The sequence below is a fragment of the Peromyscus leucopus genome, chromosome 5, assembly GCF_004664715.2.
Source record: "Peromyscus leucopus breed LL Stock chromosome 5, UCI_PerLeu_2.1, whole genome shotgun sequence".
In the NCBI taxonomy this organism is placed as follows: domain Eukaryota; kingdom Metazoa; phylum Chordata; class Mammalia; order Rodentia; family Cricetidae; genus Peromyscus; species Peromyscus leucopus.
The window spans coordinates 6,272,396-6,289,744 of record NC_051067.1 but is presented as its reverse complement, the minus strand read 5'-3'; the positions used below and the strand labels follow the sequence as shown (position 1 = coordinate 6,289,744).

General features: G+C 45.4%; 1 protein-coding gene across 1 annotated transcript in view; it reads right to left on the bottom strand.

The window, feature by feature from the left end:
* Spock1 (SPARC (osteonectin), cwcv and kazal like domains proteoglycan 1) overlaps positions 1–17,349 on the bottom strand; it is a 494,915-nt gene that overhangs the window by 260,043 nt on the left and 217,523 nt on the right. Inside the window, exon 4 of the mRNA XM_028863297.2 lies at positions 12,735–12,780. Within this exon, the coding sequence (XP_028719130.1) occupies positions 12,735–12,780 (46 nt within the window). The remainder of the gene's footprint in view (positions 1–12,734; positions 12,781–17,349) is intronic.

Below are 17,349 nucleotides of genomic sequence, written 5' to 3'. Positions count from 1 at the left end.
GTGTGGAGGAATCTGGGCTCTGCCATGAGAACAGAACGACCAAGTTTGCCTATACTGCGACAATATAATTTTATCATTCCCAAGTGTGAATTTCCCCTCCTGTCTAATCACAGACAGAAAGAAATGAGTCAGGATCAACTTCACTAAAGGTAAAAATCACAATTATTAGCATATGTCTGCCAACACTTGTATGGCTTGTATCAAAATAGTCTATTTTCCCCATGGGTATTTTTTGCATAAATAATTCATCTTAACTGGATCACTAAGAAGAGCTATAACTTAAAATTAAGAGGTTATAGTGGGATTTTTGTGCTTGCTTTGACTTGAAAAAATCAAAATAATATTCCTATAATTATGTACTATTTCAACATGCCCACATTTCTCACAAGGAATTATTTTAATGGTTAAAAAGATTTTTGTGTGTGTGTGAACTGCACCTTCCTGCTGCCTGGTGAATATGGCCATCATGCTAAAAGTCCCATGGTTTTGAGAGTCCCTACCCTTTTGGAGGAGGAAATGGGAATGGGTCAGGGGGAAAGGCTGGAGTAGGAAGCAGAAGGAGGGATGTGAAGGGGATCTGTGGTTGGTATGTAAAATAAATTAAAATTTTTCTTGAATAAAATAAATAAATAAATAAAAGTCCCATGGTTTGCTGAGAACTTCATTGCACGACCAAGTAGGAATTTGGTGATGTCCTTAAATAGAACACAGATTTTATCAAGATCTTGGTATCTGTATAGGTACCAAATGTGCACCTATTTTTAAAATGAGAAATATGAATGTGTGTGTATCTGTTTGTGTGTGTGTACTTGTGTGCATGTGTACACATGTGTGTATGTATATGTATGTACCTGTGTGGGGCATATATGTGTGTATGTGCATGCATGTATGTATATATGTGTGCATGTGTGTAGGGTGCGAGCATACATGTTTGCTTATGTGCATGCATGTGTATGGACATACACATTTGCTTATGTGCATGCATGTGTATGGACATACACATGTACATTTTGTATGTACATTCCTGTCCATACAAAATACACACCTCACTTTGCTAATCCAGGTGACACTGTGTAGCTGCCTGGGCCTCTGGATTCTATGACAGCAAGTCTCTTCATTGGCCACACCTATGGGTGTTACTGTGGTGATATATTGTATGCCCTAATAAAATTTGCCTGAAGATCAGAGAACAGAACAAGCTACTAGATTAACATAGAGGCCAGGCAGTGGTGGCACACACCTTTAATCCTAGCAATTAGGAGGCAGAGATCCATCTGGATTTCTGTGAGTTCAAAGCCACCCTGGGCTACATGAGATTGACTCAGACTAGGAGAGAACAGAGCCAGGCAGTGGTGGCACACAACTTCAATCCCAGGAAGTGATGGTTGGGCAGAGAAAGGTATATAAGGCGTGAGGAGACAGGCTCTAAAAGGCTTTTTCAGGCTGAGGAATCCTAGAGGTGAGAGGTGGCTGTGGCTTGTTCCTTTGTCTCTCTGATATTTCAGCATTTACCCCAATATCTGGCTCTGGGTTTTTTTATTAAAAGACCTTTTAACATTTGAGTTACATGTGACCAACCTCCTACCTCAGCATGGAGGAAGGTGACTGTGCACTGAGGAATTGGATTCTGTATGTCTGAACATCTCAATAGAGGAGTCTGGCTCAGCTGCCACTTGGCTAAAGTTAGAAGATCCATCTGCTTCCATTAATTGGCAACACAGATCATTCAGATGCCTCTCTCCTGCCAGGAAGAGCCCAGAGCTCTTTGTTCCCGATGCTAAACACTTAGCAGAAACAACCCCTCAGAGCAGTCCCTGATGGAGGTGCAGGCCTTCTATTCTCCATCTCAACAAGTTTAACTGTGCGTCAAGCCAGACCTTTAGAACACTGTGTACTCAGTATTACTGGGTTAATTATAGACCTGTAAGCATTGTCACACAGACAGATCTTGAAGGAACATCCTGTCGCTGTCAGATACTAACAGGAACAAGGCTCTCCCTCCTAAGCCCACTTCCAAGATCCCATGGGGGGGTCATATTTTTTAATAGATACTTACATATGGTTGCACATACATCACCCTTTGGTGAATGATGCAGATAAAGTTGATTAAATAATAATAATAATAATAATAAAGATACATCAGGCCTTCGTGAATTTGGTTACATAGCTAAAAAGAATGCTTTAAGTGGGTGTCTGCAGGAAAATGGAACATCCTGTGCAGGAGAAGACAGCAAGCACATTAGTCACCAGGTCTTAGAGTTAGGGAGGCTGGGGTTCACATGGCTGGAGCAGAACACCCTGAGAAACAGTAGAGAACACAAACTCAGGGTTGGGATGTCTCCAGAGCGAGCATAGAAAAATAGGATGGTTCCTTTAAATGGGCAGTTGGGTGTCTGAAAGGGAGTCTGACAGGGGAGTGTCCAGATCCGATTTACCTGTGGGTGTATGTGTGAGAGATTGCCTTCCTTGCCTTACCTGATGTAGGAAGACAGTCTGAAAGGGGGCAGCACCACACCCTGGCTCACGGCCCTCGACTGCCTTAGAGAAGTCTAGCTAAGCACTAAGTATGAATTCATGCATTTCTGTATACTTGTAAAGATGTACACATCTTTAATCCTAGCACTCAGGAGGCAGAGCTCTGTCTGGATCACTGTGAGAACAAGGTCAACCCTAGACTACACAAGATTAATCCAGTCTAAAAGAAACTAAAAGAGCCAGGCAGTGGTAGCACACACCTTTAATCCCAGCACTTGAGATCTTATGCCTTTGCTATCAGTATTTTAGAAGCACACATGCCATTAATCCCAGCACTGGGAAGACTGAGACAGGAAGTGATATGGCTGGATGGAGAAAAGCATATAAGGTGTGAGGAGACAGGAACTCAGGCCCCTTTCAGCTGAGGACTCCGGGGCATTCAGTCAGAGGATTCATAGAGCTGGCAAGTTGAGCTGGCTTGTTCCTTTGTCTCTCTGATCGTTCAGCATTTACCCCAATATCTGGCTTCAGGTTTTTATATGACCATTTAGGATTCATGCAACAGTGTATTCTATAACAGCAACAGAAATGCAGGCTTTTCCATCTGGTCGAAGTCTTCCTGCCTCACCAAAGGCTTCTTCTGACATTTCCTGTCTGCTCTGAAGTGAAGAGCAGGAGCTGCTGGGGCAATCCACAAGGCTCTCAGCCCATGGTGAACGTCAAATGGCTACCCCAGCTGGACACTGCTCAGCCCACTAGTGCCCTGAGAGCTGGGAAAGTCAGATCCTCCACCAGCGTTCACCAGCTCAAGCAGACTCTGCTGGGAGGCTTGGGGCCAAGGTTTTCTCAGTCCCAATAGCACTATGTTCGTGTGTGTGCGTGCATGCGTGCGTGCGTGCGTGCGTGCATGCGTGTCAAACAAACCACCTTTAGGAGCTACAAGGGACCACATGGACATAGCCATCCCAGCCCCCAGGACTTCCCAGGCTTCAGCCCCTCATGGTTGTTTCAAGCTCCTTTGTGTTCACAGTACACACTGAGCACAGTCCAGTGGAGGTGATTTCACTTGGACAGCGAGTCTCTAGCTCAGCCAGGTTCAACATCCACCTCTTGGATACCCAGAAACTCCAGGTTAGAGAGGATCCCAAAATATCGAATGGCCTCCGTACTACACACACACACACACACACACACACACACACACACACCCCTAAGGACAAAGTCTGGCCAAGACCACTGGTTCCCAGTAGGACCGTACCTACAAACAACCCCAAGATGCACAAACTACCCTCATTCAGCACTGTTTCCCATTGTTGTTGTTTTGCTTATTTTGATGCAGAGGTTTATATCATGATCCAGACTGGCCTAGAACTCACTATATATCCCAGGCTGGCCTTGAATTTGTGAAAATCCTCCTCTCCAAGTGTTGTGAAGCCAGCACACCGGGCTCCCCAGCACTACCTTAAGCAACTGCCTTGCCAGTGGTGAGGAAGGAAGCTTCACATACAGACACCTTCCTTCCTAGCTACTCCTGATAAAGCTGACGTCCAGCCTGGCAGCCCTTGTGACAGGCACCAGAGGTCCAGCTTCCTATGGCTCTGCCTGACTGTTTATTCACGTGCTTAGGGTTTCTGAGAGGCCAGAGATAAGGGGGAGAGGCGAAGAGTGAAACAGCAGGGCCAGCAGTGGATTCTATTTTTCTTACATCTCCTAAGAGGAGTGTTTTCAAGAGAAGCATCCTGCCTGGGGCAGAGGTGGGGGCTGAATTTGTGTCCCCTGAAGGTTTTTATATTGATGTCCTAAGCTCTAGTATGAGAGTCTGGGTAGCAGGGATTCTGGGAAGCTGTCAGTTTCTTATGGTTACCAATGGCATTGGTGCCCTTGTGGGTTTCCAGAAGATGCCCTGGCTCTGTCCTCCCTGTGAAGACTGGAGAAAAGTTAGCTATTGTTAACTGAATGGAGACCCTCACCACAACCCCACCATACAGCCACCATGAGCTCAGGCTGTGGCTTCTAAAAGCATAAGGAATAAATGTCAGCTGCTTGTGAGTGGCTCACTCTGATGATGTCACTGCTTGTGAGTGGCTCACTCTGATGATGTCACTGATTGTGAGTGGCTCACTCTGATGATGTCAGCTGCTTGTGAGTGGCTCACTCTGATGATGTCACTGCTTGTGAGCGGCTCACTCTGATGATGTCACTGCTTGTGAGTGGCTCACTCTGATGTTGTCACTGATTCTGAGTGGCTCACTCTGATGATGTCAGCTGCTTGTGAGTGGCTCACTCTGATGATGTCACTGATTGTGAGTGGCTCACTTTGCTGTGCTTGTTCATAGCAGCCAAGTCCCCACACTGGTAGACTCTGCTCAGGTGACCCTGACTGATCACGGTCAGAATCTATTTCTCCCTACTCTGTGCTTCCACTGCAGCCCTCCTCCAAATGCATGGCCATTTTTAGGAAGGCACCAGGCACTTCGTCTGGGGTCTCCAGCCAGACATCACCCAGACTGATGACCCCTGACCTGAGCTCCCCTAACCCGAAAAGCTTCTTTGGGGCACCCACGCTGATCATATTTACTGGGTGCCAGGCTGGATATCAAACTGTAATGAGTGAAGGAAGTACTTGACTAGGTGATTGACAGACCTAGTCAGACAGCTCATACTCAAGTGCTCAGATCCTTCCACATCTGAGGCTCAAGAACGAATCGGTAATTGTGCATCTTGTGACAAAGCTTTCCACCCTTCTCGTGTTCTTTATAAGAAGGCTGGGTCAGTTTTGTGGATCACGTCATAGGTCTAATAAACCCCATAAGCTCTGGCACACAGACAAGACTCTCCAGGCCCAGGAAGGCAGAAGCCTGTCCAACTGCACAAGGATACAGAGGAACAGAAGTTAGGAATGGAGGCCAAGCTCCAAAGCTGCAGAGCCAGGGCCTGCCCAACAGACGCCATTGCCTCCTGTGTGCACGGTGACTATGTAAAAAGGACATTGCACAGGTCCCCATCAATCACATGCTACATAATAAGATGAGGGTCTTAACAAGCAAAACACTTTGACTTGGGCTTGGAGTGGGGTCCAGCAGTTTTTGAAGTACCCATCTCCCTTCTGTGCAAATGGAGAACAAAATGAATCCATTCTACTCTCCAAGCAGAGAGCTGAACCAGCCATACTGATGGATTTTTTTAAATTCTGCTAACATATTTTAACTCTGTTGGGAATTCATCTAAGCCAAAGCTGGTTCATTACAGCTCAACAAAATCAACATATCCAGGGCTATTGTCCTACCTGAAGGTGGAATTGTAGTAGATCCCCTCCCTTGAATTAAAAACTACATCAAATTTTGTAAGTTTTGATCAGCATGACTTTAGAATGGACTGGACCTTCTGAGGAGGCTCTTATATGATAACAGGAAGCCATAGTGCCCATGACTGCCAGGTGAGTTTTACTGCCCTATGACTCCATTATCCCACCCAAATGGGGGAAACACAACCTTGAATGGTTTTTACTCCTTGGTTCTGGGGACAAAGGTCCTGGGAAGCTGTTCCAGAGCATTCTATGCAGGGACAGGGAGCCCGCACAAGTACACCTAACGGAATAGTCTAGAAAGAGCATGGGTTCATTAGGAACATTCTACATCCGAGCCATCCCGCCATCCCCTCGGCCCTTGTGAGCCTAACAGCCACTTCACAAATGTCCATCCAGATGGAATCACACATCCGTGCTTTCCTACAAATGAGAAAGTGAAGGGTGTGGCTGGGACCACAAAGTAATGGCACAGCCGAGATCTAACCAGGAGCCCTTCACCTCTTCCTTTTCCCCCAGTCCTCTGTAAGGTCTCATAGGACTCTGGGGCAAGAACCAGCTCCAGCTTGGGCCTTTCTTCCTGCTTACACTAAATGTTTCTTCCTACCCTGGTGGTTAAAAGGCCCATTTATTTCTACTGGTTTTATTGAAGTTATATTCATACCTCATTGGTTAACCTGTAATTTTAAAATAAGAGCATTATGTTTTGAATGTTTCATTTTTCCTTCCTCTAGGAGAAAACATATACAGAGGCATGCTCTCAGAACTTAACACCCAGAAATGCAAAGGGGAAACTTTCTATCCGTGATAGGCAACCTTAAGTTAAGAAAGACCATGGTGTTTGCCAGAGTTGGCCATTTTGATACTGGCATAGCTGCATTTGTCTTAGTTATGGTTACTATTGAGGTGATAAGGCACATGACCACAAAGAACTTGGGGAGGAAAGGGTTCATTTCAGCCTTCAGTTCCATTATGGTCCATCATCCAGGGACATCAGGGCAGAAACTCTAACATGGCAGGAACCGGGAGGCAGGCGCTGATGCAGAGGCCATGGAAGGCTGTTTACTGGCTTGCTCCTTATGGCTTACTTGGCTTGCTCTCTTATACAACCCAGGACCACCAGCCCAGGGATGGCACCTACCCACAATGGGCTGGGCCCTCCCTCATCAATCACTAATTAAGAAAATATACCACAGGCTTGCCACAGGCCAGTCTGGTGGGAACATTTTCTCAATTGAGGTTTCCTTTTCCAAAATGACTCAGCTTGTGTCAAGTTGACATCAAACTAGCCAGTACAACATCCCATCCTGGCTCCCCTCTGGGAGACACCTCTCTGCAGGGCTAAAGTCTTGACAGGAAAGTCATTGTGTGCCTGTGGAAGTTGTTAAGAAAAAGTACCCCAACACCAAAACAAAGAGAGACAATGTAGCCATCCATCAACAGGGGAGAACAGGAGTAAAATGTGGCACCTGCAGGAACATTACATTGTAAAGGAATCGCTAAATCTACAGCTACAAAAACAAAATGTCAAACAGTATGCTGAGGGCTGTAAGCAGCCTAGAGAAAGAGAGACTGATTGCTACTGTGAAATATATGATTTAATGTAACACCTTGTGCACATGTTCAGATGACATGGAAAGAAAAGACAAGTAACAGTCCTACCACCTTTAGGGAAATGAAAATGGGAGACAGGACCAAGAAAGGTTCCCCTGGATGCAAATATTGCAGATCTGATGGTTTGTTTCTCCCAGGCAAGCAAACAGGCAACGTCAGACAAGGAGGAAAGACCAAACTTGAACCTTCAAAGCCGAGAGATGGAATTAAACCCAAGAACACCAATATTTGAATTAATCATGTTCTCTTCCCTGCCAGGATTGAGTTGCAACATTTAGAAATCAATACTCCAATTAAAAAATAGTTCTTTCATTGTCAGGGTCAAGACATAAAAGAATTGGAGAGAGAAGAATGGATTTATCTGGAGTGAGGAGTACAGTGTGGTAGGGTGTAGGGGAATCAGAAGTGTTGAGTTAGAGAGAACATCTTCCTGAAGTTGTGTGGTGATGGAGAAGTGAAGCCCATTCCTCTAGATGTGAAGCAGTCAGGGGGAAACCATTCTGTTGCCTCCCACGAAGCAGGCCAGCTGCCTCTGAGCTATAGCAGTTCCCAGGCTCAGAGGTGAGTGAAGCTTTAAAAGTTGTTTTTCAAGGCCCAGTGAATGCAAATCAGAGGTTCTGTGGAGGTGGGTGTTAAATTCCACACCAAGAAGAGAGCCCCAGAGACTTGGCATCTCTAGCTGGTCCAGAGTGTAAAAACTTCCAGACTCATCTAAGTGGGAAAGTTCCAACAACTTTAATCAGTGAGCCATCTTGTCCCCATGCCTCTTTCAGCCCAGCGATACAGCATGCTGTGGCACTCCACAGGGCCCTGGGACCCAAAAGGCAGCTGGAGCATGGGAAGAACCTCTCCTCTCAGTTGTAAAATTTCTCCTCCAATGGTTCTGTGATGTGTCAGGATTTGAGCTTGTTGGGATGTTTGGATAACGGGTGAAGTCAAAGTCTCAGGGCTCTCTTCTTTCCTGCCATTTGAGTTAACAGCATGTGGATGGGGCTCCTGACTCCCTGGCTTCTGTTAAATCTGGAGATCTATTCCTGCATGTTCCTCCTGTGCTCTGAAATCACCTGCTGAGGATGAGCCCCTGCTGGGCTGCTAGATAAGAAGGATGCACTCACTGCAGAAGGAGCCTCATCCTCAAAGCCAGTGACTGTGTGCTGTCCCTGAAACACCCACCTCTTTCTCTCTAAAGGAGCCCACTTGCCTCTGGCAGGTCCCCTGATGAATCTCTCAGCCATTCCTCCTAACACAGCTTGTTTCATCACCTGGGACTTCGTACCCACATAAACTGCCAGGCTCATTCCCGGGACCCACAACTACAGGAGAGATCTAAATCCATCCGTGCTCCATCACTTGGAGACATCTTCAAGTCATCAGAATTACATTCTAATTCTAAACATTCCAATGTGATCAGGTAATTACACACACACACACACACACACACACACACACACACACACACACACGCGCGTGCGCAACAACAACCCACCAGCTATTCCATAAACAATATTGTAAACAAACTTCAGCGTTCTTTTTCTAATAGGACAGTTGGGAACCTTTGAAATAACTCATTAGAATTTGCTTCACAGCTTTTTCATCCCAAATTCTGTGGACTCCAAAGCCACACTTTTACTTTTGTAAAGACACTGTTGTAGTTCCATGAATTGTCTCTTTCTTTCTCCTCTGGACTCTGTGGACAACTGTCCTCATCAAGCTCATTTCATCAGGTGGAAAAGAGGAGGAGACACTCTTGACACCGCTCTGGAGGTGACTGATATCAGCAAGATCAATTGTGCAGCAACAGGGAGCCTGAGCCACAGACTGGGTGGGGCCAAGCTGAGGCTGAAGAAAGTCACAGCACGATGATGGAGCCATTTGTGTAAACATGTACCAGCTTATGAGTGTCCTGATGAGCCAAACCTCACCCTGCTCCTACCCATGACATGTCCCCATCAATCAGTGCTCACACACTCCATACCCGTGTGACTGGGCATGTCCCACAAGAGAGGACCTCCTTAGTTCTGTCCCTATGATCAATATTAAATATTTGACAGCTTTTATGAACTCTGAGTGTGGTTTTCAAAAAGTTCTTTCTGTGTCAAGTAAATGTTTCTCTGATACAAACCTTCTTTTGATATCCCTCCCTCCCTCTTTCTCCCCCTACAACCCCCCCCCCCCGTGTGTGTGTGTGTGTGTGTGTGTGTGTGTGTGTGTGTGTGTATCCATATGTATGTGCCACAGTGGGCATGTGAGGTCAAAAGGCAGCCTCCATGTTGGTTCTTGCAGTCCTCTTTCCTTGAGGCCATTTCTTCTTTGCCCTGTGTGCACTGGCTAGCTGGCCCGTCAGGCTAGCTGGCCCGTCAGCCTCTGAGGATTCTCCCTGCCCCCACCTTCCATCTTGCTTTAGGAGCACAGGGACTGTAGGTTTGCTGCTGCACCTCTGGATTCTGGGGATCCAGACTCAGGCCCCCACTTTCATACAGCAGGCACTATATCCATTGGGCCATCTCCCTAGCCTTGTATTTAATCCTTCCTCAGATCAGGAAAGTATCTGGTTAATTTTTATCAATTCAACACAAACTAAAGTTGCCTGGGAAGATGGATTCTCACTGAGGAATTGCCCCCATCAGATTGGCCTTTGGGCATGTCTGTGGGGGTATTTTCTTGATTAATGATTCCCATGGAAGGCCCCACCCACTGTGGGTGGTACTGTTACTGGGCTGGTGGTCCTGGGCTGTATAAAAAGCAGACTGAGCAAGCTGGGGGCATCCAGCCAGTAAGCAGCACTCTTCCATGGTCTCTGCATCAGCTCCTGCCTCCAGGATCCTGCTTGAGCTCCTGTTCTGGCGTCCTTCAATGATGGACTGTGATGTGGAAGTGTAAGCCAAATAAATCCTTTCCTCCCCATGCTGCTTTTGGTCACGGTGTTTATCACAGCAATAAAAGGCAGCAGGACAGAATAGAAAGGGCTTCATGTTTCTGACCACTTCTGTGGAGTTCAGTAATTCCCTGTGTTCCAAAGGATGAGATGCCCGATGTCATCTGTGCCTGTGGCTTTTATTTCACCATGTGGTGTCAGTACCGTCAGTGGCTATCCATTTCTATTAAGCAGTGTACAGTGTAATTGATGGCATCTGCTGGAGCTAATATTGTACGTGAAGATTGTTCTCTACTTACCGCTCTCCCATGGCTGTGTATATAAATGACCACAGCAGCCACACGGAGGTACCAAGCAGGACACTCAGCTGTACCCTTAAGCATCGGGAGGTTTGGGGAGAGGGTTCATTTCAGCAGACCTAATTTTTCAAGCACAGAACAGGCCAGAGCTCCCCATGCAGAACAGTGGCAAAATGCTTCTCAAGAGTCTTTTCCTAAGTAGGTTTAAATGCCATGTTTCCCTTGGGACTCAAAAATCCCTGCGTGACCATCAAAACAAGAGGAGTAATCATTTATCTATCCAGATGGCAAACAGTACTTGCCTTCATACATTCTCTTCTCTCATGTGCATTAATAAAAGCAAATGTGTCTTCCCCTCATGGAACTTTCATTTGTCTGAACGCCCTGGGAGGGGGTAAATCTAGCTCCTTGGAGGACAAGAGTCTACGTATGCATCTTAGCCCAGAGCAGCAGCTCAGGGTACCTCACAGCAGAGCTGGTATCACAATCGAGAGCCTGAAGCAGATGTCTTCAGACAAACTCGCCCATCACACACAAACAGGGGATGTATCACTCTGCATCATGAGTATCCTTCATAAACGAAGGTTTAGCCTTCTAAGAACACTTGGTTAAGGAAATGCTTAACATACATGACTAACACCTTCATACATGCTGCTGTCAACTGCTGGGGTGATTTGATGATTGTGAGAATTGTAAAGGAACAAGGCCCTGGCAGGCTAACACATGCATATCCCAGGCAAAGCCTCCAAAGGAAAGCTTTCTGCACACACCCTTCCTCCTTCCTTGGTACACACAGACCCACAAACCCCTTGCCACAGTCCTCTACACAGCCACACACCCTATGCTGCACACACCTGCGCTGTGGTCATCGACACAGCCCACTGAAATCATAGCCACTCCTTTTCCTTGATCCTCACTCTGGGCAGCTCCGGTGGACACTAACCTTGGTCCATTTGCTCTATACTAGGTTTCTTTCTGGCTTGGTGTTTGTGCACACAGTGAGAGCTCAATAAATTGTCAAGGTGAGTAGATGAATGGATGGATGGATAAAGGCATGTGGGAATGGACAATGGAGATGTTGTACTGCTTTAAGGTTTGGGATAAACACACGTGAAAATTTGAACATCAGTTTTCCTGATGAGGAAAAGAGTCCAGAGGAAGAGATTGAACTGAAAGCCAAGAGTCAGAATTGTGAGCCATGGAAAATATGTATGGTAGATGGTGTCTCCTCTGAGTTTCAGGCTTAACAGCACACGCATATCCACAACATAACTTAGTGTCATTACAGCAGTGATGTCTGTACCAAGAGCTGTCACTCATGGGACAGCAGGAACAGGACAGTAATTCAGATTAGGCCCTCGCTGTGTGCTAGTAACTCACACAAGGACATAATGACTTACATCTGCCCCATGGTAACAGTTCTGTGTCTCCCAGGACCAGTGGGAAGGACTCGATGGGACAACCACCTATCCATGAGTGACATTGCGACAGCTTCTACTTAGAAACCATAAAGGATGGTATTTGGCCAGATGGTGCAGGGGGTAATTCACTTCCCACCAGGCCTGATGAACTGAGTGTGATACTGAATCCCGCATGGGGGAAGGAGGGACCCAACTCCTGAAGATTGTCTTTGACCTTCACACATGTATATGTGTGTGTACACAGGAACACACACACACACACACACACACACACACACACACACACACACAAAATAAGAAAATTGTTTTTTAAAATAAAAATCATAAAGGGATGCATTTAACAAATGATTTCAAGTATCCTTGAAAATCTCCCAGAATTATTCTTTTTTTCCCCCTCATTGAATGGGAGGATATCTTTCAGCATATTATATTCTATGAATAAAACTTCAGAGTACAATTCACAAGCTTGATAATCATTTTACTTTTTTAAAAAAAGCAAAACTAATCAATAATTTCACCAGCTGATTCGAATTATAAAAATTGTTTAAATCTGTCTAGAAATAACCTCAGACAAATACCCAATTTGATAAAATAATTTCTACCACCCCACTCAGTTGAGGGCCCAAAGTCAATAAAATAAGAATGCTAGGTAGCTTGAGAGAGAGAGAACCAGCTGCGTGCAAGGAAGGCAGAGTGAGTGGGCATTTCCCGTGGTGTGCGCCGCTAGAAATGATGCATCCTTTTACCTTGGTCGAAGGGCTTGTTGGGATTCCAGTTTCTGAAATAGTCATCCTAGGAAAGAAAAGTAGAAACAAAGGTCAGATGTCAGAGGCCTCTCCTTGCATAAAAGCTGCCTTGTCCCTTTTCCAAAACACAAAGGAGAACCCTCACAGCTTACAAATCTTTCCCCAAACAAGCATTAGAATGCAATAAAAAAAAAAAAGTCAATTTACTTCTGCAATCCTCGCCTTTCAAATTGTGCGTAGTAAACACTGGGAGTTATAAAAACATCTCAGCCTGATATGGAAACAACTCTGCTCATCTTAGTTTGACATGCAAGCCCAGCCATCTCCTAAGTGTGAGGTGTATCTGCTATCAATTATATTGTAGGTGATGCCTGGGTGCTCTCACTTAGGATTAAGCCCCTGTGTTTGTAACAGCTGATAATTTAACTGTCAGCATTTCTTTTACATGGAGACATATATCTTGTGGTGCACATTTGCAGTTTCCCAACACTTAGGGAGCCTAAATCCAGAGGGCCATTCCAAAGTTAGAACACCCCTGGGCGGTATGTTTAGCTTAATGTCTTTTGTTTTAGGGATGGAGGGGGATGGGAAGCCAAGTCTTTTCTGCTCCCATCACAGCCATGTGGTTCTTGCACGCAGTCTGCACCAAACATGTGCCAGGGTGGGTCCTTCATTACTCAGTTCTTCAGGGTTCTATTAACCTCTCCTTACTGCTAGCAACCCTCTCCCTTCTAGACAAACACCACTGGCCTCACCCTCCCCAGCACACCCACAGCATGCCAGCGGGAAAGGCTGTACTGTTCTGCATCATACCACACCACCTCCAGGGCATTTGGCCCTTTTCAGCTGATGGCCAGTTTGTTAGCTTTGTGATTTGGGGCAGGTACTCCACACATCACAGACACCTTCAAAGGGCTGTCTGCAACAAGTCCCCGATTTCCCTTCTGGATACGTTAATTTACATCCAAGTGTACAATTAGTTTAAATTACCATCCCCACTGTCCCATGCTGCAGTTCATCCCCCACACAATCTCCTGTGGATTTCATCGTTCAATCACCTGACTTTATTAGATCCTTGTTGAGGTCACCCAAGCCCTCAAACAGATCTTAGGAAACTGGATTTAGAGTTAATTCAGAACATATTGCTTCATGGCTAGTGATTCCATTTTGCAGAGTGTGAATAAACATGAACAGCCTCCCCTGGATCCCAGAGACTCAGCACTAAGCTATTTTTAACTCCAAGGAACTGGTCTGCTTTGCTCCAGCTTTAATTTTACGACACAACTGTTGTGCTCACCTGAATTGCATTGAGATCTATCCCATGAGCCATCACTAAAAAAGTCTAGAACAATCTATCTGCAACATCCCCCCTTCCACTTATTGTTTTAAATACAATCCAAATTTGGGGCATTGTGCTATCTAAAAACTAATAGCCAGTGCTAAGTGGTCTTAAGTAAAGGGTGGGAGTTGGTGGAATACTTAGTACTCCTCTTAGCCTTAGACAATCCTGCTACCAGAAGAGTCTATTGTTCATGAGAGCAAGGCAAGAGATAACCCCAAAGGGTTGGTCTCATCACCAGAGGACAAAGATAACAAACTATTCAGGCTGCCAACCAATGCACTCTTCTCATGCAAAGTGGATGGCAGCTAGTCCAAGGGCAGTGTGGAGCTTCTGAAATCTTTTCACTTGAACATGCTGTTCTAATCCAGGGGAGCTCTAGAAGGTGAGGATGTGCGTCCGAGGGAAGGGCCGGAGCCTAAGATAAGTTCCTTTACTTTAATTTCACACGTTACATTCTCTTTGATATCCCAGAAAGGTTTGAACAGGTCCCAAGAACAGCATATTCCCTAATGATTCAGAACACTTGAGAACCTGGATGGAATTTGAAGCATTCTTCCGGACCTTGTCTCTTTGCAGGTTAACTCTAATTGCTATTTTTACATTTTTCTTTTGGGAGGAAAGCACGGTTTTAAATATAAAGCCTCTAAAAGCTGATATCTGCCTTAGAATATTTAAAATCCACTACAAATGTAATAATACTTCCTAATTACTGCAAATGTGAAAGCACACCTCGAACGAAAACTCATTATGCAAAGTAAGTCCTTCAAACAGCCCCTTGCCCAGGGAGGCCAAGTGGGATGAGGAATCACGTCCTGCATCTGATCATTTTCTCCCCCCACTAGAGGAAAGTAGATCACCAAAACACAGGCCAAGGAGCTGGCAGCTCACAAAGCTTTGAGTATTATGAATTTTACTGTAGCTAGTGGAAAACCTTCCACCAGAGGCTAAGATCATGAGCACTGGGAAGTACTCGATGCAACAAAGGTCACTGGGGAAATGGGCAAGGGGCAGCAGGGAGGGGATTTCTAGCTGTCACATCTACTGCCAGGGTCAGAGTGTGAGGTATCAGGGCATGAGGGATCACTATTCTAACATGTACAAGTGGCCCCAGAGAAGCCCACACCCGCTCAGCTGCTTCAGCTGCTTCAGTCTGGGAGAGATTTTGATGAGGTAGAATCAGCAAGGCACAAAAAGCCAGGGATGAAGAACGCCATCTAGAGACTTCACCTGGGAATCTGCTCCTCCTCAAGTCCCACCTAACTAACCACTGGCATCCTTGAGAGACTTAAGGACAGCTATCTATGGGCTCAAACTGTCACTCCACCAATACCAGGGCTGCTCTCTTCTCTAAGGCTCAAGACACAGCTTGTAGAAGCCAGGCTTTTATCTTCTGTCTAAATGAAACACAGGTGCTGCTGTCCTTTGTAGCGTTCTCATGCAGCAGCAGGGGGCGTGGTCCCTCACCAGCTCGATGCTGAGGTGCGTGACAATACATTCCTGCTAGCAGGACCTCGGAGGCCAGCAGAGACCGGGACCTGAGAGCCCTTACCTCTGACCATTTTCCTAGCCCAAGTAAGTTGATATCTATTCAAATTCAGATAGGGTTGGAGGCTACTGGATAAATGGGAGCTTGCTGGGTGAGTCTGTCTGGTTTGGCCTCTTGACGAGAAATGTGGTCATCGAATGATGGAATTCTTTAAAAAGACTTGCAAGGACCCAAAAACAGTTAATTTTCAGACATAACCTAACTGGTTATACCACAGCCCCCAAACAGCTGACACAATTTAGCCCCAATATTCTCCAGGGGTTTCCCTTTGAGGAGGCTCCTACTTCAGCTACGGAGACTTAGAGTAAACATCTAAATATAGTCATTTATTAAATTCAATAACTCTCATTAATGTATTGCCCAGACTGAACAGCATGGATGGCAGAGTGGTTCCCTATCTGCATTTAATAGTCTACCCTGCAGGGCCTAAGAGTGTCAGCTTCTGGACAGGGAGGCACACAGCCTTGCTCTGGAGTCCAGTCAATTCTTAGGAAGAAAGGCAAATTCCTTTTTACTGTGCTAGTCCACAAGTGACCTGCCCAACTCTCCTTAGATGAGACTCTCCAAGACTCCACCAGTCTAAACAGAGGCTCAAGCATGAGTTTACGGACTGATGGCTGAAATCACGAAACATTTCAGGACGGTAAGTACTCTAAAGAGTCAGCCTGACAGTCAGAAAGTAAATCGATGGTTGTATGTCTAAGATGGAGGAAGGAAGAATGGCTGGTGCTCACAGCAAAGAACTAGAGACTGGTTAGTACTGTAGTATCATGTTATCATGTCAATTGAGACAAAAGTCCTATCTCAACATTCATCTCATTTGCTAAATATCCCCAGAAACACAGCACTGGACACTATAAAATGAATAGCTGCTGATAGCTGGTCCAAAGGAATTAACTGAATTTTTAACTGCATTAGAGATATTCTGTTCTGATCAGCATCTGTGAAAAGAAAATTTGTACATATACATACACACACACATGTGCATACATACATATGCACACACACATATCCACATACACACACAAATATATATAAAGTTGTAAACACATGCATGTGTGTATTTTTATATCATATTATAACATATAATAACAAATGTGTGTATTCTCACAAGTCATTTTGTGTATGATGAGACACATAAACACAGTCATCTCTCCATACCTTACATGCCACTTCTACAGATTCAACCTGGTATCAGAAGCCTTTGAAAAACACCTGCATTTGCACTGAACACAGTCAATTTCCTTATAATGATTCACCAAACCATGTGGTCTAATGATTGCATAGCATTCACACTATATTAATTATCATGTGTAATCCAGGGGTGATGTAAACTACATGGAGGACATGAGCAGGTTCTATACAAACACTGTGCACTTGATTTCAGAGATGTGAACATTTGGGTTCTTGGGGTCCTGAAGCAGGTCCTGCACAAGTGACTACATGTGACAAGATCATTGCATTCTACTGCAGTCTGCTAAAGGAAGCTTGGAGTCTGCCTAACATGAAATGAGGCCAAACCTCTGTGGACTCTGGGTGATCAAGTCACCGTGGACAGGCTTGTCCTATAGCACAATTGAACATGATCTCTCTTCCCTTGTACCACAGCCCCCAAACGGCTGACACAATTTAGCCCCAATATTCTCCAGGGGTTTCCCTTTCAGAAGGCTCCTACTTCAGCTACAGAGACTGTTAAAACCAACTCCAGGGAAAAGCTGGGAGCAGAG